Below are 22,201 nucleotides of genomic sequence, written 5' to 3'. Positions count from 1 at the left end.
ACTTCGAGAAAGACCATCAAAATTAGGAGGATGAGTCAAAGGATGTAAAAAATGATCTTTCTTTAGCGAACATCCTTCTTAGCAGGAAGACACAGTCGAGTTACCCATTTGCTATCTCTAGGATCAACAACATTCATATACTTGTTCCCAGGAGTTTGAAAAAATAATGAAGGCATCTCTCCTAATCTTTAGCAATACCATTTTGCTTTTCTTTATATGCTACAGTCGTTGATTGGCAGTTATAATTTGGGAGAAACAGTTCTCACTTTGGGGCAACAATTCCTTTGGGTAGGAAGGTGATGGAATACTTTCAGGGTAGGAGTTTTGAGTGTTAAATCCGACCGGTGATCAACAATCTGTGGATACATTATATTTTCCATTGTCTATTTTTCCCTGTAAAGAAGTTATAAGTTTGTAGAACTAACGTAAAGCCTTTTAATCTTTCATTCTAAAATCTGACATTTTATTTTGTGCGGAATTATAATTGTCTACTGGCTCAGAACAGGTTTTGATAGACCATAGTACTACACACAGCCAACACTGCCTAAGCCCTGATTTACGTGACACACAATATCCTTGTGACTCCATATTTAAAAATTCTTTCTTTAGCTTTAACTGTGACGGCAATATTCTAGAAGACAGAAGATCCCCCAGAAGAAGAAATTGTATTAAAAGTGGTTAGCAGCATACCTTATGAAGGAGATTTTTAGTGTATTAATTGGGAATGCTATGGGGACTGAAAGAAAATGCATCTCAAGATAGTGCCATAAGCGAATCATTTTAGAGGTATAACATCCTCAAATTATTTATTGAGCAGTAATGATGAGATCTTGTACAAGTTTTACATAAAAAGGGACATTTTGGAAGTATGTATTAAGAAAAACATGGCTTAAATTATAAAAATGGGAAATTTAATATTTGAATAAAATTATATAAGAGTAACAAAAAAATAAAATGGTGCTATAACTTACAATGTTCATTATTCATGAAACTTACCACATCAAAACCAGTTGATAATTATTTGAACTATCAGTTAAAATGTTTGCTGTTACTAGACTATGTTAATTTATCAATTGGTTTACTTCAAGAATTCGAGTTATTATGTAATAAAACTGCCATGACATATTATTCCAGCTTTTTAAATAATTGAACTTTGATTCCTTTCCAGAAAAACAGTATATTTGTCTAAATGAATTTATTCACAAACACAGAATCACACAGACATAGGTAATGAATAATCGAGAACATCCAATCATAAATGTATAAAAATTATTAAAAAACACAATATCATAAATCTTACTCTCAATTAGGCCAATAAATGAAAGTGATTTTTGTGAAATTTGAAAAATATATTTCCATTCACAGAATTTCCTTGAAAAATTACACCATTTTCTCTCTCTCAAATTCACACTGTGGGAATGCCCCAGGGATCTTTCGTCTTCTTAAAAAGTGTAAGACATGTCCCCATTATCTTATACAGCAGTTCATCAAGCTTTTCCTTGGTGTAAACCTGAAAGAGAAAAAAAAACACATTGGAATACCCCATAATATAACAGCTAGAAAATTAGTTCAATTTTCTGGTTCCTGATTACAGGGTCACAATAAATATAACAAGGGAAGAAATGTGCCAAAGAGAGTATTTTACAGAAGACAACAACATACCATTACTGATTTAGAAAATTTTATTTTTCACCATCATAACTTAATGGTTGTTTTACCACTGACAGTAAAATGGTGTACCCGCAAGAAACATATACTGAAGGCATAATTGTCAAAACTAAAAGTTGGGGTAATCTTCAAAATTATGCAGCATAATATTTTTCCGTTGGGTGTAATTATGGATAACAGCGAAGCATAATATCGATTGAAATTTGAGGGTAATAAAATATGCATGAGGAGAGATAGAAGAATATAAGGTTGAGAGTGAAATAATTGGATATGGAAGGTGCTAATAGAGTGGAGATCTGTAACAGACTCTTTCTACCACATTTCCCAAACAATCTATTTATGTATGAATATAATTCATAGATGCAATTTGTACCGTCATATCTATGAACTATTGACAATGCCTTACCTTGTATAATTGGTGCTGTTCAGAGACGACAACCTCAGAAAGCTGCAAACACTCATTCAGCTCTCCAGCACACTCCATTATAGTGTGAAGTAGAAGAACCACCTAAAATCAGAATTTTTTTCCACCTAGATCATAACTTATGGACCCATTGTAAGACTTTATGATACAAATGAAGAGAGACTTCATTGTTATTGCTAATGAACATCATCAGATGCAAAAGCTACACAATTAGAGTGGCCAGCAATTAGTTGGTTTTTTATTCCTGGTTTTCAAGGATTAAAATTCCTTTTTCACATGGGGCATTTTGTGCTAGCATTTTTGCCAGCCTATTTCCTTGGTGTAATCCAAGGTATACTACTACATTTTCCTAAGAAAATAGATGAGCATTTTCCCCAGTAATAAAAATATATTGATGTACCACCAATTTAAAAATCTCACCAAGAGTACAGAGATAACATTGCTGGTGTTACTTTTTTTCCTATACTGGAGTTTTTGACTTTTTTTACGCATTAGATGAACTTTAACCCTGGTACCATGACACCTTGTTTGCATTTAATATTACTAGCATTCAGGAAATACAAATACATGTACAAGTATCGATGCAAGCTCTTTACAGAGTGGAATGGGAAATCCTGCAACAATTTGTCATTTCCTTGAGGATTAACTACAAGCATTACATGGCATTATGACGCTAGAAATTGTTTTGAACCACGAAGACTCAACTCTAAGCATGTGGCTCACTAAGTACATTATTTTGTTTCTTAAAGCATCCCAGACGGTGAAGTTATTCGCCCCTACCTGTGGAATGTACAGTTCTCTAAGATCCTTCATTTGTTGCCACCTCCTCCTCCTTTCTTCATCCTGAGGGCCCAAGGATTGGGTTGCCATCAGTTGAATCATGTCATCCCCACTGTCAACATCCACCAGCCAACCCTCTGGGAAAAGGAGAACGTTGTATAGCCTTGACTTTACAGCCTGAAAGAGAAAACACCACATTGATTATGTTGAAAGGAAAATGGACATTTTTTCAGTAAAAATTAATTTTTTAAAAGATCATTATTTTTCAATATCCAGAAAGAGCCAACCATGATCTTTTTTATGGACAATATATTAATACAGATATTAATCCTATTGTGGAGAGTAGAATCCAATGCGGTGGGCTTTGAATAATGGTACTTCATGATTCACACAGTAAATGAAGCCTTTTCATAGCAATTTTGCTACTGGTTTCATCCCAAATAAATATCAGTTCAAAAATCAAGCAAAGGAAAAAAAACTTTGCAGGACCATGTTTACAAAGACCTTTGGCAATATAACACAATATTGAATCACTTTTCATGCAAACTCATGCTTCTGTCCATTATCCAAAATATGCTAAGAGTTAACAAAGGAAAGTCAGCCAAAAAATCATTTCACAGACCTTAGACTGGATTTTTACTCCCAAGCTCCAACGCTCCAATTCAGCATTGTACAATTCTCTTTGCTGCTCTAGGGCAACTTTCTTGGTAAATGAGTTGATACCCTGAGGCATGGTGGGTTCCCTGGGTTTTGCATGGTGATAATGCTGAAACCAGTCTGAGAAAGATTTCTGCGCCTCCTACAGAACAAAATAATATACACATCACATTAACTTAGGAGAAAGCACATAGTTCAGGGCTTAATAATGCAATGAACTACATTTAGGATGCAGATATACCTTTAACATGACTTAAATTTTCTGAAAATTCTTATATTTTAAGGCTGAGAATACTTAGCATATTACCAAATCAATTTATATTAATTCTGATTCCATAAAATTAGCCACGGAATGCGTTAAATATGCATAAAATGCATGCATTTGGATTCAATGATTACAAACCTGGTCTGAATCTTTCATGGTGTAGTTTTACATTTAAGTATACTAAACCTACCATTCAATCATTCCTACCACAAATGAATATTAGGCAAAAGGGGAAACTGTATTAACAATTTGCAAAAAAACTTCCCATGTTCCTTGGAGTGCATCAGGCCACTTCTTCTGCTCTGCCTAATATAGCACACAGATGTTTCCACAATTTAATTAGAACATCCCAGATTTCATCGGTAGATTCACTTTATCTTTCCTGTCGCATATATGTTGTCTCCAAGGGTAATAAGGACAAAGGGGTTTGGGTGTTAGTTTTGCGAGTTACAAGAGAAGTTGTCAAAAACAGGTCATGAGAGCCATTTTAAGATAATGTTTTCCTTAGGGTATATTTTATTTATTTTTTTCTTCAGAATTCTGCCTACAATTTAGGAGTTGTAACTACTGTTGTGGGTATTGGAAATGATTACGCTTAGTTATTAATTGAAATTGGTGAGTGAGAGGGAAAGATTGACCAGTATCGATTGATACAAAACTTTGTGTTAAGTGGTGGGAGGGATTGCTAGGGGTGTGGCAGGGTTCATAGCGGATGGTCATTCAAAAATGGAATAAGTTTGCCTTCCAGTTTTGTGGGAAATTATGACGGCCTAAAAAACTGATGCCACCTAGGCAATCTGTTTCCATCATGGAAGCAATGTTTTTGTGAAGGGAGTTCAGGTTTTATTGGCAATAATCTAATTGATGGCTCGCATGTACATATGTATTACCACTTTTAGAAGGCTACACTACCTGGAAGCGATGACCTGAAACTTTTCTATTTGATAATACATTCCTGAAGGTTGTCAGAAAATTCTAAATAGCATTAACAGTAATACTACTTCATGGTATTAGATTTAACAAATCCTAAATAAAACTTCACGGCCAGATAATTCTTTTATTATGTGAAGCCCCCAGTTGCCCTCTACATTGCAATAAACAATGATTGAATAAAACTATAAAAATACATTTCAACATGAAAGTTTTCCTTGGACCCACATAGTGAATATCCAAATCATCCCTTTTTATTCAACCATTCCTTCCTATTTTTCCCATTAACCCCATTCTCAGGACCCCAAACTAACGTAATCATGGCCCATTCAAAATGGGGAAAATAATCACTTATCCTGAAAGTCTAAGTAATACTTGCTTGTTAAGCTAAGAAAAATACTAAACTGTGTGGATCAATACTTTCACAGATATAATCCTCTCCCATGTTTCTGCATGTTATTCATGGCGTACGTTGGTGCAATTATTTTTTTATTTAAAATAACATTTGATGGGACTAAATGGAAGTATGAGGGGAAAGTAATTTTCTAACTCCACTTGTTAGAAATGAAGGAGAAACAACAGAGCCTAAACTGGATTGAAATCTATTCTCTCATGCTAAGGTGAATAAAAACAAAATTTTTTAAAATTTAAAATAATACTCCCAGCACAAATTATTTTTGTGGGCAAATGATTAATGCCCAACCTTAATTTTAAAATAAAAAAATGCACAACCATAATTTTAAAATAAAAAATGCCTATCAACTGTTTTAATTTTAATAATAAATTTCCCAAGCAATAACTATATCAAATGTACCCAAATTATTGCAATAAATTAGCTTTTTATAAACTAATTCACTGACAAATAACTTTCCACCACCAAATTATTTATCACTGCCATTTTAGCAACACTTAGACAAAGGATCAAATGGACCAAATTATTCCATAAACACAGCTGAACATTAATGAATGAAATTCAAAAGCAACAATTCCACAGAGAGAATCACCAGGTACATTGTAATTAAGAGTCACATTATCAGATGAGGATTAATACACTGATGAGTAGAAATTTATTATTAAATAAATGATATGACTTGATCAAGGCTCAGACTTCATCAAGTCATTTTGATTTTATCATGGTGCATTTCCACCCATTGTGGATTTTAAAAGAGTTATTTCACTGATAGGAGAATCATTTACACTCACCAGATATGCTTTGTAGCAGAAATATTCTCGGATCGAGTTCTCAATCCTACGTGGTACTTTTCCAGACAAAGGCATTCCTTCAAGTTTTTGATCATCCAAATTCCCAACCTGATACTGATCCATTACAATTTTAATGGAGTCTACTGGAATCTGTATTGTAAAAAAGAATTTTTTTTCAGATAATCAAATTGTTATTATGAAGAAAATTTTAAAAATTCATTTTCAGTTCAAAAATATGAATCAAACTTTAGGAATACAGAAAACCAAAATATAACCTTGTCAAATGCTTGCGTAGCACCTTCCAATTTTCCAGCAGCCAGGAAATTCCTAATTATAGCATTTCCTTGCCATATTGCTTCTGCACGCTGGGAAGGAAAAAAAACTAAAAAGTCAAGAGCTTTGATTTTTTCCAAGTCAGCCTCCGTAAACTTTTCCTGAAGATCTTGAGCCACACATTGGACTTCTCGATTCCTAAAAAGAATGTTCACCAAAAATATGAGTACACTCATGAAATACATCCACAATTGTCCATATCCATTCTAGAATTACTATGATTAAAAATGACAATGGAATTGACCCAATATATGGACATTAGCCACCTATATAATCCACCCATTCAACGCAATTCACATGAATATAAATTTCAGAGAGCAGATTAACCACATAGAAGTAAGTGCACCCTTTTTTAAATTAAACAAAATCTGTGATACATGCATATAAATTTTCATGTCTTTTGCAGAAAAATGATATTTTTAATGTTTAAAAACAGTATGAACTAAATGAGGTACATGTATACACTGCGCATATACAGGAGAATCACAAGTAGTAGTGAGTCAACACTCAGAGAGCGAACGGACATAATTAGGATGATTGAGCAAACAGGAATAAAAACTTTGTGAGTATCAACATTAATGAAGACAATTTACAAGTTTTCTTAATGATCATACATCTTAAAACTTTTTTAAACTGGGAAAGACTATTGTCATTCTCAATCAAAATTTATGCAATGTTACTTACCTTATGTTTTCAACAACTCGCTTAGTTATTTCATCAACGTTTAACCGAAACTTTTCAGCAAACTCAAGACAGCTGTTTTTCTCTGCAACATCAACAATGCTTTCCAAGAAAGATGCATAGAGTTCGACTTGCTCATCGTGCGGGAGAACACTGACATAGAAGGCCACCAATTGTGGCTCGTGCATCTTCATCAATTCCTGGAGTGAAAATAACCATCTAAAGCAACGAATACACCAATGTATTTACACATACAGACTATGCATACTAGGCATGAAGACCATACAACTTAATTTTAGTAAGATTTGTCTCAACTACCAGCTACATAATTTTCCAAGCCCAATAATGAAACAAAAATTCAACACATTTAATCTCATTTAATAAAAATGTCTATACTGATTACAAGCAAATATCTACATTTTCTTCATATCATGCAGTGTATTCTGCACATGCTAATGTACATAAAATTATGTCTACTATAAATACAAAATGTACAAAATTTACACCTTGAATTCAATAAGTTTAGCTGTACCAACCTGGACATATGCACGAAGAATAGCATTCTCTGCACTGCTATGGCTTGAGCAACCAATTTGTCTTAAAAAGAGGACAAAGTGAGCGAGAAACCTCAGCACTTGGGAGCGAGGAAAGCTGTCCGATGAATTTGACCGATTCAGCCACCCTTCTACCTCTGCCATCATCTCATCAATGTGCTCCAGTACTACACACCTGAGCACAACATTATAGAGCATTTGGGCTTCATTTCGAACTTTGACAACTTTAGAAGATGCCAACTCTGCAAACAGTTGCTCAAGGGACATTCTGAAAACAGAATGGAACAATTACAAAAACATTTTATACATCTATAACATATTATGTTAACTTCAAACATTTCTATTCTTGACTTTATATTATGAACATCTTCAGCAGTTCAAACTGTCCTGGTTGAAGCAAAAGAACAAAATTCAGTCAATGGTTTTAAATTCATGTTAATTCAGGGTTTCTCATGACTAAAAATGACAATTTTGACTGTTTTTTTATTTGCTAAGTCGTTTCAAATTATAAACATTTTGCTTAGCCTGACAATTAGTAACTCAATGAAAATAATTAGCAGATTAGACATTTATGTTCCTTTAAGTCATCATTATACTAATTAATAGTTCTAACGAAGGAGTTGGGATTTCTAGGAGTGCAGTTTATTTTATCAATGCGAGGGAAACATTTACACACACAAGTCCTGCAAATATTTGTTTCTATGGACATGAAAAACAATGAATCATTGCCAAGATTTCGTCCATACATCATTTCATGCACACCTATGACACTAGATATGCTATAGCTTGAGTGCCAATGATAAAGCAAAACATTCATGAAATATTTTGGCACCAGAAGATGAGGGCTACAGGCATAGTCAATTAATGTGAGAGTTTTTAGATTCAGAGAACAGCATTGAGGAATATCTTATGAATTATAGAATCCCTACAGTTGAGAAGATAAAAATTTCCCAGTTTCAGAGATTAAGTGGGAGGAATACATTTAAAAAAAATACATTTTACGCGGCAACACTGAAAAATTTCCTCTGTATTAACACATCAACAAAAAAACCTAAAAAGTCAACATTAAATAGGTAAGCATATGGGTAGCAGTGACCACCTGGTTGCAAAGTTAGCCTGTCAAGATGAAGATGGATCCAGCGGGTTCCATTTGGTTAGGAAGAAGGCATTCCTAGTTTCAATTACCAAGATTCACTATGCCTCACGTTAAACATCAAAAGACTTTTGTACATGGACTGACAGTAATTAAGCTTGTACCTAAATAAGAACAAATGAAGGGAAATGTCTCATTTTTCATTAAACATAATGAATTTGTATATTCTGCAAATTCTTTGCAACACTCATGCAATAAGTGCTGGAAATATTACCATAAGCATTTATAGAGATATCAATAAGGTCATCAATATATATTTCTAAATTATCCACCTCTTGAGGAGGTATGCAAAGATTGTCATGATAATGATGCACCAAAGATAAAGAGTTCAAGATATGTCAGAATAAATAGATTAAAGGGTAGGCACAACTGTAATGACACTAATATTGTTGAATAACAGCAATTTTGAGAAAGTTTGATCATCTCCAAGTTGAAACATAATAGTACTATACATGAGACAAATTTGAATCTTTGAAATACAAGACTATACATGTCGTAACACTGTTGGCTCTCTGGAGTCTCCAATGCCCAGTATTGACATGAATGAAATGACAACTCAAAATGATTAAAATCATAAAAAATTTGAAACACTACTTTCTCTAAACTTAGGTAGAAGCTTTTGTTATTTGTTGGACAAAATAAAAAATTATGTACCACCTCATAATTATATAAAATAATTGAGGAACATAGAGTGTAGTGAGCAATCGCAGTAGTGCCACAATTTGCCAATGTGTACATTAGGATTTAGGTATTCAGCGGTATGAACAGAAAAGGATAGTAGTTCATAAGTTATTTTGAATTGAATGAATCAATGTGAAATAACCAGTGGTTTATCAACTCTCATATTACATATTAGATATTACATATATACATAGATACACAGATACATAATAGATTGGAGTGCAAGATTTTTAAAAGTTTCACTTTTGATGGTATAGTTTCCTGCAGCCACATTTGGCTGGGTTAGGAAGGGGAAGAATAAACTACTCTTTTAGATTCACTGGGTTATGAAACCCTTGTAAAATACTAGATCCTTCTGGCAAGCAACTAGTGTGCTATGAGATAGCATGACTATATAAAAATAGCCACCTTTAACAATAATACAAACCTTGGTTAGTTCTTTTTAAAAATAGCATACACTAAATTAGTTAATAACCTAGCAAATCCTCAAATTTTAAGTAGCCACAAAACATGGAATTTCCCTTAGCCTACCTATAACTAAATCTAAAATATGGAATTTCCCTTAGCCTACCTATAACTAAATCTATGCTTCACAACTGGTTATACAATATGACAGTGTTCACAAATCCACTCACCGCCCCCTCCAATACTCTTCTGGAAGGGGAACACGTTCCCCATCTGGTGCCATTGACGCTGCCCTGATTTCACTTTCAACCATGACATCCACTGAGCAACGAAGGCGGGCCCAAAGATGATCTTTCCATGTACTGCACACATTTAGGATGGAGTTAAGGTGTCCACAGAAAGCACCATAAGACGCCCTCACGAAAGGATGAACTTTCTCATCTTCTGCCAACCTCCAAGACATAAGTTTCCACAAATCCCTACATTGGAAAAACAAATAAGTAAATGTTCACCTCATACACGTACATAATTATTCTCTAAAGATGGTGAACACTTACATGGAAAATAACAAAAGATACATGAACGCTGAATACGTATTTGAGCCACATGTATGTACAGCCAACATTCATCATACATTCAAAAGATTGAAAATTAATGAATTCATTATACAATAAGTTTTCCATTATCTCCATGGCCTAGGAGTTGATATATACATTGGCAGAAGCTCCATTTGCGTACAGTCAATAGCTGCAACAATGCCAATGAAAGTCCGCGGTAAAGATACAGTTTAAATTTCTATAATTAGTGATTCCATTCAATTTCCCTTTTTTACTTAATTTGAAATAATTGAATTTGGAAAGCACTAAAATTATAAAAATATGGGTTTGGCTGAGTAAAACATTTTACATAAATGTAATATTGTCAAAAATTAAAATTAATAAAAGCTGCAGAAAACATTTCTCACTTCCCATTGTTTAATTAAGTCCTGGTTTAAAAAATCAGAGGAAACCAATCAATACGAAGGACAATGCACTGCCTTGAGGGGAAACTTGATTATGAGGAGATCAATAGAATGGACATGAAAACCACTCTCCAAACATGATATTAGGCTTATTCATGCCAATGGGTATCATTCAAAAGCCATCTAACAAACTGTATTTTGCAACATAAGGAATTCATTGTATGTCAGGATTCAGAGATATTTCAAATCAAGAAAAATTTGAATGTCAGGAAGGCTTGATAGAGAAAATACTACCTATCATTTCTAATCTCAATATAAGTATCAAACTCTATTTCCCTGGCAGGAACATCACCACATATATGTCCCTTACATTATGGAAAGGCCATTTCCCATCAAAACAATACATCCCTCTAAAGACAACTCCTTTCAGTATCAAAGCATTGGACATTTGTGAAGCACCCACTGGTCACACATGGCCATTCTTAGGGTACACAAGTAAAGACATTATCATAGATTCTCTAACAATTTCAGAAAATGCAAACAAGACACCAGTTATTGTTTCAAAATTAATTGAATTGTTCTTAAATGAGAAAAGAAACAGTTGGGATGGATAATTCTCATCACTTGCCAGATGTAGCAATCTCCATAAAAATGAAATATAATACTCACCATCTGGAAACAAAAACTGAATGGAAAGGGGATCCTTTAGTACGTGGAAAAAACTAGGAAATTAAGACATAGTTGCCTAGTATTCGGAGACTGTATTAGTGACAAAGGCCACGGAAAAACAACATTAAGATGATTGCCACATTTTACACTGATAGCAGCAGCCATGGTATGAAAAGGGGAAAAAGGAAAAGTTATCCCAGTTTGTATAATAGGTTATAATCGCAACACTGGGAGGGGGGGGGGGGTAATTAGAAGGATCTGCTGCTAGAGTTATCCATTCAATAGAAAATGGATGTGTGATTTCTCAGACTTTAATGCTACCAAAGAATCAGTTTCTAGGTAGTTTCTCTAGAAGTGATCATTGAACTGAAAGCAGTAAAATTAAGGGCTGAGAATACCCATGCTAAAACTGATCATTAAGCTTTCTGAGTTCAACTGGTAAAGGAATTATTTTTCAACTATGGGAGAGGCACTGAACAATCAGTTTTAGGCAGGTTTTAGCCTTATAGCTTACAGCATAGAGATCTCATAAGCCAACTACAACCAACAGGGGAGAACAGGCACCCAAAAAAACGATGAGCTCTCTACATGAAGCATGGCAAAATTAAGAAGTGTATACTTGGGTAAAAATCGAAATAGAGAAGTGATTTCATTTTTTGGAAGTTTTCCATACACATTATAATTTTCAATACAAATTATTATGTTTCTTCACTAATTTTATCAGCAACACCTTTGATGTTACTCTCACATGTTTCCTGCTTGAACTTGGGCCCATGTCAAAATCTTGCATAGTAGTATTTCTGCATAGTGCTTAAGACCTTTGCTTCTAGAAGATATCTTGTTTTTTGTGCAATGTGAGAAATATTTCTTGTGCTCAATGGTTCAGACAGTAAAATGTAAGTGAAGTTCATACTTTAAAAATTTGAAGTTAATTTGTCAATTAATAGAATTTTTCCACATATTTAAATACAATGGATTGATATTTGAAAGCCAAATCCCCATCAAATGAGTTCTGAGAAGTGTTAAAAAGCTGAGGGATTAATATTGAATACTTTCAATGCAATAATTTCAGAGTGTAAAAATCATTGCATTGAAATGCATATATTTGCAGATGACTCCGTTAAAAGTTACTGTTGTGGCATCTCCCACAGTTCATTGGAATTGAAAAATTTAATAAGCACGATTATACCTTTGTGAATGATACACGCAAATAAAAAACCATAAACACAGTAATCAACCCTGAGGTCAATTTGGTAGATGATGGTCGAGTTCACCCAGCACTGAGCCTGACAGCATGTGTAATTCACACATCAGGGTAGGGGGCCCCGGATCCTTTCCCTATGTCAGTTATGATTTCCCAGGAAGATCGGGTACCCGAAAAATCACATAGCTTGGGTGAACCTGAGGCTGCCCAAAGAGGCTTGCATGGGAATCAAACCTGGGCCCTCCAGTCAGCAGTCGAACACTTACCCCCAACACACAAATATGTAAATATTAATAACTGCTTCCATAAATGACTTGCAGGACTTACCACTCCAAGGAATTACATATTACTTGATGTAATACTACTTTGGGTTCAACATACTAAAAAAAAAGAGTGGGAACATGTGTCACCTGAAATAACTACTGATTTTCCCCAAAATGCAAAAATTCAAATTTTATTCCACCTACATCTCTTTCATATCAATGATTACCAATCAAAGAAGCAGTGAAATTAACTGCGGTTTGAAAAATACTAAAAATAGCATTACCTGTTTGGATTCCCTTCAATTTGGAGCTTTTGTGTGTGAGGCATGTGAGAGAGAGAATAGTTTGGGTCATGGAAGAGACGCCACCCGTTGAACGTGGCTGCTCTCCACTCTTGGCCACAGTGGCGACACAGCATCTGAGCCCTCTCCATTTGCCCACATCGGATAAACAGAAATATTTGCCTCGCCAATCTCACCTCATCCTCCTTCAGAAAGAATTGAAAAGAGACGCTGTTGAGAGACACTTGGATTTTCCACATTAGCAAGCATCAATTTCCAAAGAAAACATCTAGTACACATTCAAGAAATTTCCTGGCGATGATCTCAGGCTTAACAAGGGCAGTACAGAATGCAGAACAAGGGCGATACAAAGTGTTGCAATTTTTGACGGGAGTTTAACTTGGAGACATAGCTTACATCTAGGGTTTAAGTCCACCTCTCCATGGCAAGTAATGCATGTGAATGAGATCTAATCCAGTTGCTTTTACAAATATAAGACATTAAAGGCATCTCAGGCATTACTAGGTGGAAGTCTTTCATACTCGACATAAATGATGGGTGATTAACTTTGCAGATTCCACTACTAGAATATTTATTATGCACGACCATGACTTTGTTGCAAGCAGATATAAAAAAAAGATCTAGCGGAATCCGCAAATTTAGTCTTCTCTTATTTATGACTATTGGAAATGGTGAGTAAAGGGGTTTAAATTGTTGAATTTGACATTGCTTAAGAGGGCAGAAGAATCATTTTCAAACGTTGCTTTAACTGTACATTTTAGTGGGGGGCTATGCAATGCAAGCAATAAAAGAGTAGATGAAAAACAATTTATAAATGTATATTTCTAACACTGAAAGTTATGAAGAAATATGAATACTGGCACACATGGACATATAAGGAACAGTAAAACTCAGGAACACTAAAGTGTGCACATAAATTAGGCTGTATTATCACCATAACTGATATAAGTGGGGACATAACAGATATAAGCACACAAAAACTTTCAATTTTTCTGTATGACTCTAAAACCTTTAATTGCCAAAATAACTGTTAAGGTATCCTAAGGGTAGAGACGAAAGAATTAAAGGCACACTTGAACTAGAAACATTATGGGTTGGAAGAGTCTTGAGGATCATAGCTAATCAATGTTATATTGAAATTAAGTACAGAAATCTAATAATGAATGCTTTTATCATATATTAGTCACAACCATGTAATATAAACCATTAGAGCAACTTTTTTAGATGCTTAGAAGTGCAGGGTCATACAAATAATATTAAAAAAAAACAAAACAAAATAATCCAAAGAGGGTTTGTAATATTGTTAAGGTAAAAATTATAATTTTTAAAATGATGTTTTTCTTGCTTTTCATTTTTTGAATAAGAACATTTGCTTGTGGAAGAATTTACGGTGACTTTCACTTACGTGCCCCAAATTAACCCAGGAAATGAACAATGAATTTCAATGAGATAGTGAAACAAACCTGATCCAAATCGTGAATAGGCTTCTGCTCACGGAGAGGGGCATCTGGGTCCATCTGGGTAACCGTTGGTTGGCTACTGGTATATGGTATACCCCTCTCTTGATTCTGTTAAATATAAAATGTTATATATAAAGTTAAATTAAAAAAATTAATCAGAAAACAAATTTATGAGTACATTACTCAAGACAAAACAAGCTTCATTTCCCATTTTTATTAATTCAAATTTATATTATTTATTTTTTCAAATTTATATTAATCTTTCTCTCTTCTGCTGACATTGAGTTAATTAAACCTAACTTACTATAACTGTAATTTTTGAAAGGAATGGAAATCAATAGCAGAGAAAAACAATAAATGTATTTTGTCTTCATTCAACACTTACCTGAAGTTGATGCAATGTGTTCTCCCAACCAATGGTGTGATCCGTAAAAGCTTCAATGTGTATTAGCCTATCACTTTCATCTGCAGCACTTTTTTCCAACCAGTCTATAACTAACTGGCACTGAATTGAAATATAATCAAAAATTAGGATCATGATAAACAATTTATTGTGGAAGAAATATATATATATATAATGTAGTAATTAAAAACAGACCTGGCGTAAATTTGCATCATCACGATAAAGGTTCATAACTACTTCTTTTTCACTCAGGGGTCTTGTGGGGTCAACCTCCTCATCATCTTCTTTGCCATTACCATTATCCAAGAGACGATCCTTGTACAAGCAATGAACTAGTCGCCAAAGGTCTCTTTCATTACTTAGCCACAACAATTCCTGAAAAACAATATACGTGTAATCAAAATTACAGTGTTCCACACAGGAGACTTGTTTAACACTTGAAGGATGGACCTCCTCTGCCACCATGCTCAAAAGAATGCAACATTGATAATTTCAAAAGATGCCGCCCAGTTCCCTTCCATGCGTAAACTGCTTCCCTGAAATGTCCAATACCCAGAAAAATCACCAAGCACAGATTTTCTGCACGTGTCCGTCAGTGAAACCCCATTCCCTTCCAGAAGGCTACTCAAAAGCCAATAAAAACAAAACATATCTGAAACATACAATAAATTAACTGGTCATAATTTAAATTAGATGAAAAAATTGATCAAACTTTCAGTGCAACTATGATCATAACGAAATGCATTTATATTTTTGAACACCAATAAGTTAGGTGACAAATGGCAATAGCTAGCAATATTTAATACTTCAAATACCCAATGTATTGACTCATGACCACATTTGCATGTCAGTTAATCCTTGGAAAAAATCCTACTCCCTACCATACAATTAAGGACTGTTTACACTGTCGAAGTTAAGTCACAGAGTATGTGATTTTGCAGTGACAGTAACAAGCTCAACTCCATTTTTACATCAATAAAAATCACTCATGGTATGGTTTATGTGTGACTGAATGTGAGAATTACAATAGTTATCCACAAACAGTTTTTTCCTTATGGTAATTACCATAATGGTGTCCCAAGTGATATTTAGGGCAACCATGTCAATTACCAATGTGCTTTGAGTTGCCGTTATATTGTTGAGGATCAAAATTTAGCTTTTCGGTCCTGACAGTCGGTTTTTCCCTCTGTATAGTTCATATGTTACCATGAGAACATAGCTAGTTACCATTCTATCATTCTGTAAGCTAGAGAAAAATCAGTTGATGGACTCCCTATGCATTCAAAAGGCAAAATCTGCTAAACATAGCAAACTTGTGCCGACAGGAAACATTACAGCAACTTCTGTAACAAGTGCAAGCAAAATCACCACTTCAACTAATAAAAGGTGATCTTATTGGACCAATCACACCCACATCATTAAAAGAGGACACGTAAGACTTAACCTCCACAACATATTAAAATGTATGAAGCCATGATAACTGCTCAATTCAATTGCAAAGTAAGTCAATTTCAATGTGGTCATGGAAATAACATTATATGAAGAAAGACCAAGCAAGTTTAAGCACACAACTCTGTACACTTTCTGATGAAACAGGGTGGCTGAGTGGGTGAACAATGCATTTTTTGCAAGAAAACAAGTCACGTGGATCACAAATTTACGGTTGGAAGCTGTTCTCCCCATGATTTATGCCATAAATAGAAACCCAACTAAGGCTCTGGAAAAAAGTGTGGTCCCTGATATGTGTACCAAATTCCTCTTGGGTCTTCCAGCAGGTAACTCTCCATTCTAGCTAACCATAATAGAATGGCCTGACTGGAGACTCTCACTAGATGGAAGACCTGAGAGGAATTGCTACACGCAATACGAAGGGAAAGCACCAGATCTAACTTCATCTAAATAGTGGTATGAATGGAGGTAAACAGTAGGATAGCTGGGAATTTTGTACGTACTGAATGTCCGCATACACCTATGGAGCTAATTTGAAAAGAATTACAATCAAGAAACAAATGATTCATCATAGTGGGATAGTGAAAAAATGGTTACAGACTGAAGAAACCTGAAGCCTGAAGAAAAGGAATCTAACATAAATAACTGTCATCTTTGACAGGTAAATGCATACGAACATGGTTTGCATTCTGATTATGACGAAGAGGCCAATCGCAATAATGCTGGCACAATGCAAAGGCAGTGGTATTGGACTGAAGCAGAGACATACATTTTGGATATCTTATAAACAAATGAAGAAAGGAAGGATTCAGGGGTGGATGGAATCCAGAACAATACTGCAGGACACAATAAACAACACTATGAGGCAAGGCTGGTACTTAAGTACGGCTCAAAATGAAGGCTTTGATTATATGTAACATATGAACCAGTGGCAATTGAATTTCTCGCATGGTAACTTGAAAGTAGGGATCTATATGCAGCAAGCTTAAGGGTTAGCCACAGATCTGATGCTGATGTGCACGACAAACAAATCACTCTATTAACTGAAAAAAACTCTTTGAGAGTCAAATTCTGGGTTCAAAGTGAATGGCAAATGCCTAGGTTTTATCCATACTAAAAAGAAAGACTTGTACTTTTCCCTTGAAGCCTGAAACAATAGAATACCTGTATATTCGCAAAGCCTAGGTTTTAGTTAATCTGAATATAGTATATGCTTTTTGTTCATTCGATTAATGACTCTTATTTGCGATTCTATGCTGATACTGACACTGTTACACGGCATGACAAGAATGAAATACAGGTTATTAAAACAGCTATGATGGTTTTGAAATGAGAAATTTGGGAGAGTCAACGGTTTTATTTGGCATATACATGCATATGAAGTGAGTGGAATGATCCCTAGCCAGATGACATGTCTAAGGAAACTTCTCATTAGGCTCAATGTAGATGGCTGCAAAATATCACTGGAGGTGAATTCTACTAGGGACAGAGATTGGGAACATATAATTGCCAAGTTGGAAAATTATTGCTAACTAGTTTCTGTCTGTTATGCATTGCACTGACCACAAGGCTTGACCTGAGTGCAGCAGCGGACTTTTACAGTAATTGTTTTGACAACTAAACAGATATGCAATGGGCTTGATGGGGTCATGTCCTCTGACATACGAAGGGCGCTATAGATCTGGGACTATGTCTCCAGAAGGGAGGGGTGATGATGGATGGCTGGGTGGATTCGAGGGTTGACTACTGTATGTTTCAAGTGTGTGTACACTGGGTGGATGGGAAGTGGATCACAGTAGTCACACTGTCATCACCAGAGGCAGAGAATATCACATTGGTTTAAGTGGCTAAGCTCAGTTGATATAGTCGAAAATCCCACTGCAAGTAAAAACTAATGGACCTAAAGCAACAGAAGGACCTGGTCTTGGGTCAATCAGTTTTCACACTCATAGTAAAACAACCAAATATGAATTCAACTCAGGTGAATGAGAACATTAGTTGATTTAAAGCATATTGATGTGTGACATAACTTTGTGAAAGACTTCATTGGTGAGGGTGTGCTACGTGTGTTGATGCATGTGACATCCAGAGGATAGATTGCAGAAATACTACCCAAGGGACTGAACAGGGACAAATTCATGAAAGTTAGGCCCAACTTGAGTTTCTTATCAACAACAGTCAATCAGTATGTATGATGTTCCACAACAAATGGTGGTCCACAAATATCAGTCCCCTTGCCAGAATTGGTTATTCAAACATGAGCAAAGACAAAGCTATTAACTACCTTGGAATTTCTTTTTGAATATTCAAACTGGAATATCCATATGGATATGTAGTACTCGTAATGTGTAAGTAAAACAGTAAAGTTATCAATGGAATTTTCAAAACATGAAAAACTGCCAAATTTGTGAGTGAATACCCATTTCTGTGTTATGCCACCATTGATTCCCATCTAACATATATGATTCTCTCTCTAAGCCATGCGGATTCAAATAGAAACCTATATTTATTTATTCACTGTCATCCAGCTAAATCAGATTGTTTACTCATCTTTACCAACACTAATATACATCATTTTTATGCAGAAATGTATTAACATAATAAAACACAAGGTGCATACTATGAACTTACCTCGTTTAATCCTGATGCTCCATTGGTTTCTGTCCTATCTCGCATATGCTCAATTAACTTGGCACAATCTGCACAGTTACGAATAAAGTCAGAAACTTGACAGAATAGTTGTACCTCGCCTTGGTTTATGCACATGGTCTCAAAGAAATCCACAAATAAATTGTCCGTTGCTGTGTATAAAATGAAGATTGGTGAAAAATCAATTGTTTATAAATATTGTTTATGCAGAATTTTTTCATTGAAACGGCTGATTTATAAGCACAATTTGAAATAACTTAACTATTAAGAAGATGCAAATATGAGATGAATTTAGCTCGACTAGAACTAGCTAACACTCTTAAACCATAGCATTCTACTTTCATACATAATTACCCGATTTCCATGGTTCAGATGGGGTTTTCAGAGTTTTATTTGTAGTTTTATTCAGGGCGCCTGTAAAATCACCTGGATATACCGTTAGACTCTTATTCCAGCGAGAGGAATCGTTCCTTGATCTATCCAGGGTATCTGTGCCGTCCAAAGATGAATCTTCTGAAAAATTAATGTTGATACTTTGTTAAACATACAAAATGGGCATAAGCTTCACAAAATTAAAAACTGGTAGACCAACTCACCAAACAAGGAATAACCCCCGAGAACTGACACACCGGTATTCGAGAATAATGAATTCCTTTTAGTTACACCCCGTATCGTCAGAGAATCATTTATACTAGATCTTGTCAAACTTTCATCTCCAAAGTTCCATCTCTCATAACCAGGGCTAGCCATGTTTAAGTACTTTTATAATAATTTAACTCAACACGTATATACCGACAACCTAACTCATCTACATAACGACGAAGGGAAAATTAACCGAATTTATGAAGACTTGTAGGCAACTTTGCGTGGCGGGGTGCCAGCAAAGGTTCGATATTAAAAACTAACCTGAGGTCTAATTACATGCTAAACCACATAAATCCACTATTACACACTTTATCCAAATAACTTATTTCACAACTAATTTCATGGTTGCTCCCCGCCAAGACAAGAGAAGTGCGCTGCGAACTTTGTAATCGTAGCTAAAACATTTGACCATCTACGGTGTCAATGGCGGCAGTTCAATCTATGGAATAGGCATAGAAGTTGAATATAACTAGTTACCCTATTAATAATCCATGGTGGAGAACTGGTTTTAATTGATAGAGAATGCATAAAATAAACTCTTTCCGTTTGTATTTACTAGAGGTAATCGTTTCCAAAGTTGAAAAAGTCCAGTGCATTTACCAAAAAAAATGAATAGGTCATGGTGAACTATACTGTTAAGAAGAGAGCAGCTAATAGTTTTAATAGTAGCTTAACACTTAGAGAATAATAATAATTATTTATTTCATTATAATGTCATACGCATTAAATTTATTTGTATAAATTTCTTGAATTTAAATTTTCAATCCTAGTGTGAGTTTTAAGAGAGAAGATCTCCTTTTGGACAACTTGGATGGTTCTTTACAAACATTCAATTGCGACGTCGTCATTTTATCTATGATAAGGCTTGTAATCAATGTAATCTTGAGTTATCAAACTGAGGAGTTATTTAAAGTCACTCTCCAAACTTCTGTTCCCCGCCAATCTCGTCATTCTGTCAGCTTCTTACAGACTTTCCATCACACGCTTCTGTCGATTCATCCATGGCCTTCCTCAGCGATTATCCCCCACTGAGTTTCCTTCAATTATAGCCTTAACTCAACTATCATGCTGCTGCCCCTATCACCCATATCTCAGATCTATGAAAATTATGCTTCATATAGTAGTTTTAATGAATTTTTTCAATATGCATATGCTAGTCTATTAGCAGCAAGTACCTGTCTCTTTTGGTACAAAACCTTTATCACCATACTTATTTTGCTTACTATATACCTCTTGCTTATTTCATCATGCCATCCTACTGCCTAAGGAGCAAAACTCTTTCACTTGTTCCAGAATGTCTTACCCTAGCCTACTTGGAGATTATTTTATCTACTTTGACTGCGGATAATTACTCAAGTTTTCCTGTATGTCTAGTTTCTCATTCCCTTCCCAGTAGGGGCTATTATCCTTGTAAAGTTGTCATTCGTCTATGCTATCATAGCTTTATTTTCTGCACATCCCAATCTATTTATCCTTTTTCTTTATGTTTGGTAGCAGCCATCCATCAAGTCATGACGCCTGTGTAGGCTCTTGTCTAGTTTTTAATCATTTGACCCAAATGTGGTCTTCTAGGTCTTCCCAGGTACTGCCACTAATTGTACATGTCTGATTATTCATTGAGTACACTACTTGCAACTTACGAGGGTCATCCGGAAAGTAGTACCCGTTCGTGCCGCATGAAGTGCTGACGACGCGAGTAGCCGCTGGACGAGGTCAGATAGCTTCAGTGGCTTGTCTGCCTTCTCTGAGCCAAGTTGCGTGACGCTAGCATTGCCTGTGTTGTTTCTGTGATTGTTTACAATGTTTAAAAAAATTGAGAACGCCGCCAGTTGTGAAGTGAGGGCAGTGATTAAATTCCTCAATGCAAGAAACGTTCGCCCATGTGATATTCATCGCCAATTAAAGGAGGTGTATGGAGACAATGTAATGGACGAGTCGTCTGTTCGGCGGTGGTGTCGCAACTTCAACATGGGGAGGGGGAACACACACGACGATGAGCGTTCGGAGAGACCGTCTGTCATTACAGACCAACTGGTGAGCTCAGTTGACGAATTCGTGAGGAACGATCGGCGCGTCACAATTGATGACATCTGTGAGCATTTTCCCAATGTTTCTCGAACAATTGTTCATGAAATTGTTAAACACCATCTGCATTATGCAAAAATTTGTGCAAGATGGGTCCCTCGCGTATCTCAATGAGCTGGCGGCGAAGGACTATGCAGCAGGAATACAGAAACTTGTCACACGTTATGACAAATGCCTTAATTTGCTTGGAGATTATGTTGAGAAGTAGTTTAAAGTATCCTCTTTCAAATAAAATTTTTTATGTTTGTTAATATTTACTTTTGTGTCTTTATTTCACGAACGGGTACTACTTTCCGGATGACCCTCGTAATTCTATATCAAAAGGTCAAAACAAACATCCATAACCTGGAGGATAAACTTTGATGGCTTAAAGCTCA

At 35.4% G+C, this 22,201-nt stretch overlaps 1 protein-coding gene across 1 annotated transcript; it reads right to left on the bottom strand.

Moving 5' to 3' along the window:
• Positions 1-884: 884 nt before the first annotated feature.
• Nup107 (nuclear pore complex protein Nup107) lies at positions 885-20,123 on the bottom strand. Its single transcript, XM_071599038.1, has 16 exons — positions 19,691-20,123; positions 19,449-19,607; positions 19,077-19,246; positions 15,192-15,371; positions 14,979-15,098; positions 14,597-14,701; positions 13,116-13,318; positions 9,965-10,213; positions 7,478-7,763; positions 6,945-7,141; positions 6,203-6,398; positions 5,928-6,077; positions 3,495-3,671; positions 2,873-3,049; positions 2,075-2,176; positions 885-1,510 (listed from the first exon to the last, which is right to left on the bottom strand). Exons 1-16 carry the CDS (start codon positions 19,842-19,844, stop codon positions 1,406-1,408), a joined length of 2,730 nt encoding a protein of 909 aa, XP_071455139.1. The 5' UTR covers positions 19,845-20,123; the 3' UTR covers positions 885-1,405.
• Positions 20,124-22,201: the final 2,078 nt, after the last annotated feature.

This window comes from Hetaerina americana, unplaced genomic scaffold (assembly GCF_022747635.1).
Source record: "Hetaerina americana unplaced genomic scaffold, ioHetAmer1.1.p SCAF_100, whole genome shotgun sequence".
Lineage (NCBI taxonomy): Eukaryota > Metazoa > Arthropoda > Insecta > Odonata > Calopterygidae > Hetaerina > Hetaerina americana.
This window is presented reverse-complemented; position numbering and strand designations above follow the sequence as displayed.

Excerpts from the sequence above, each read along its gene's own strand:
- Nup107 (XM_071599038.1), bottom strand. The coding sequence starts at position 19,844 with ATGGCTAGCCCTGGTTATGAGAGATGGAACTTTGGAGATGAAAGTTTG. Across the intron at positions 15,099-15,191 it reads ATGATGCAAATTTACGCCAG|TGCCAGTTAGTTATAGACTG; the intron begins GTCTGTTTTTAA and ends ATTTCAATTCAG. Across the intron at positions 13,319-14,596 it reads CTATTCACGATTTGGATCAG|GAGGATGAGGTGAGATTGGC; the intron begins GTTTGTTTCACT and ends TTCTTTCTGAAG.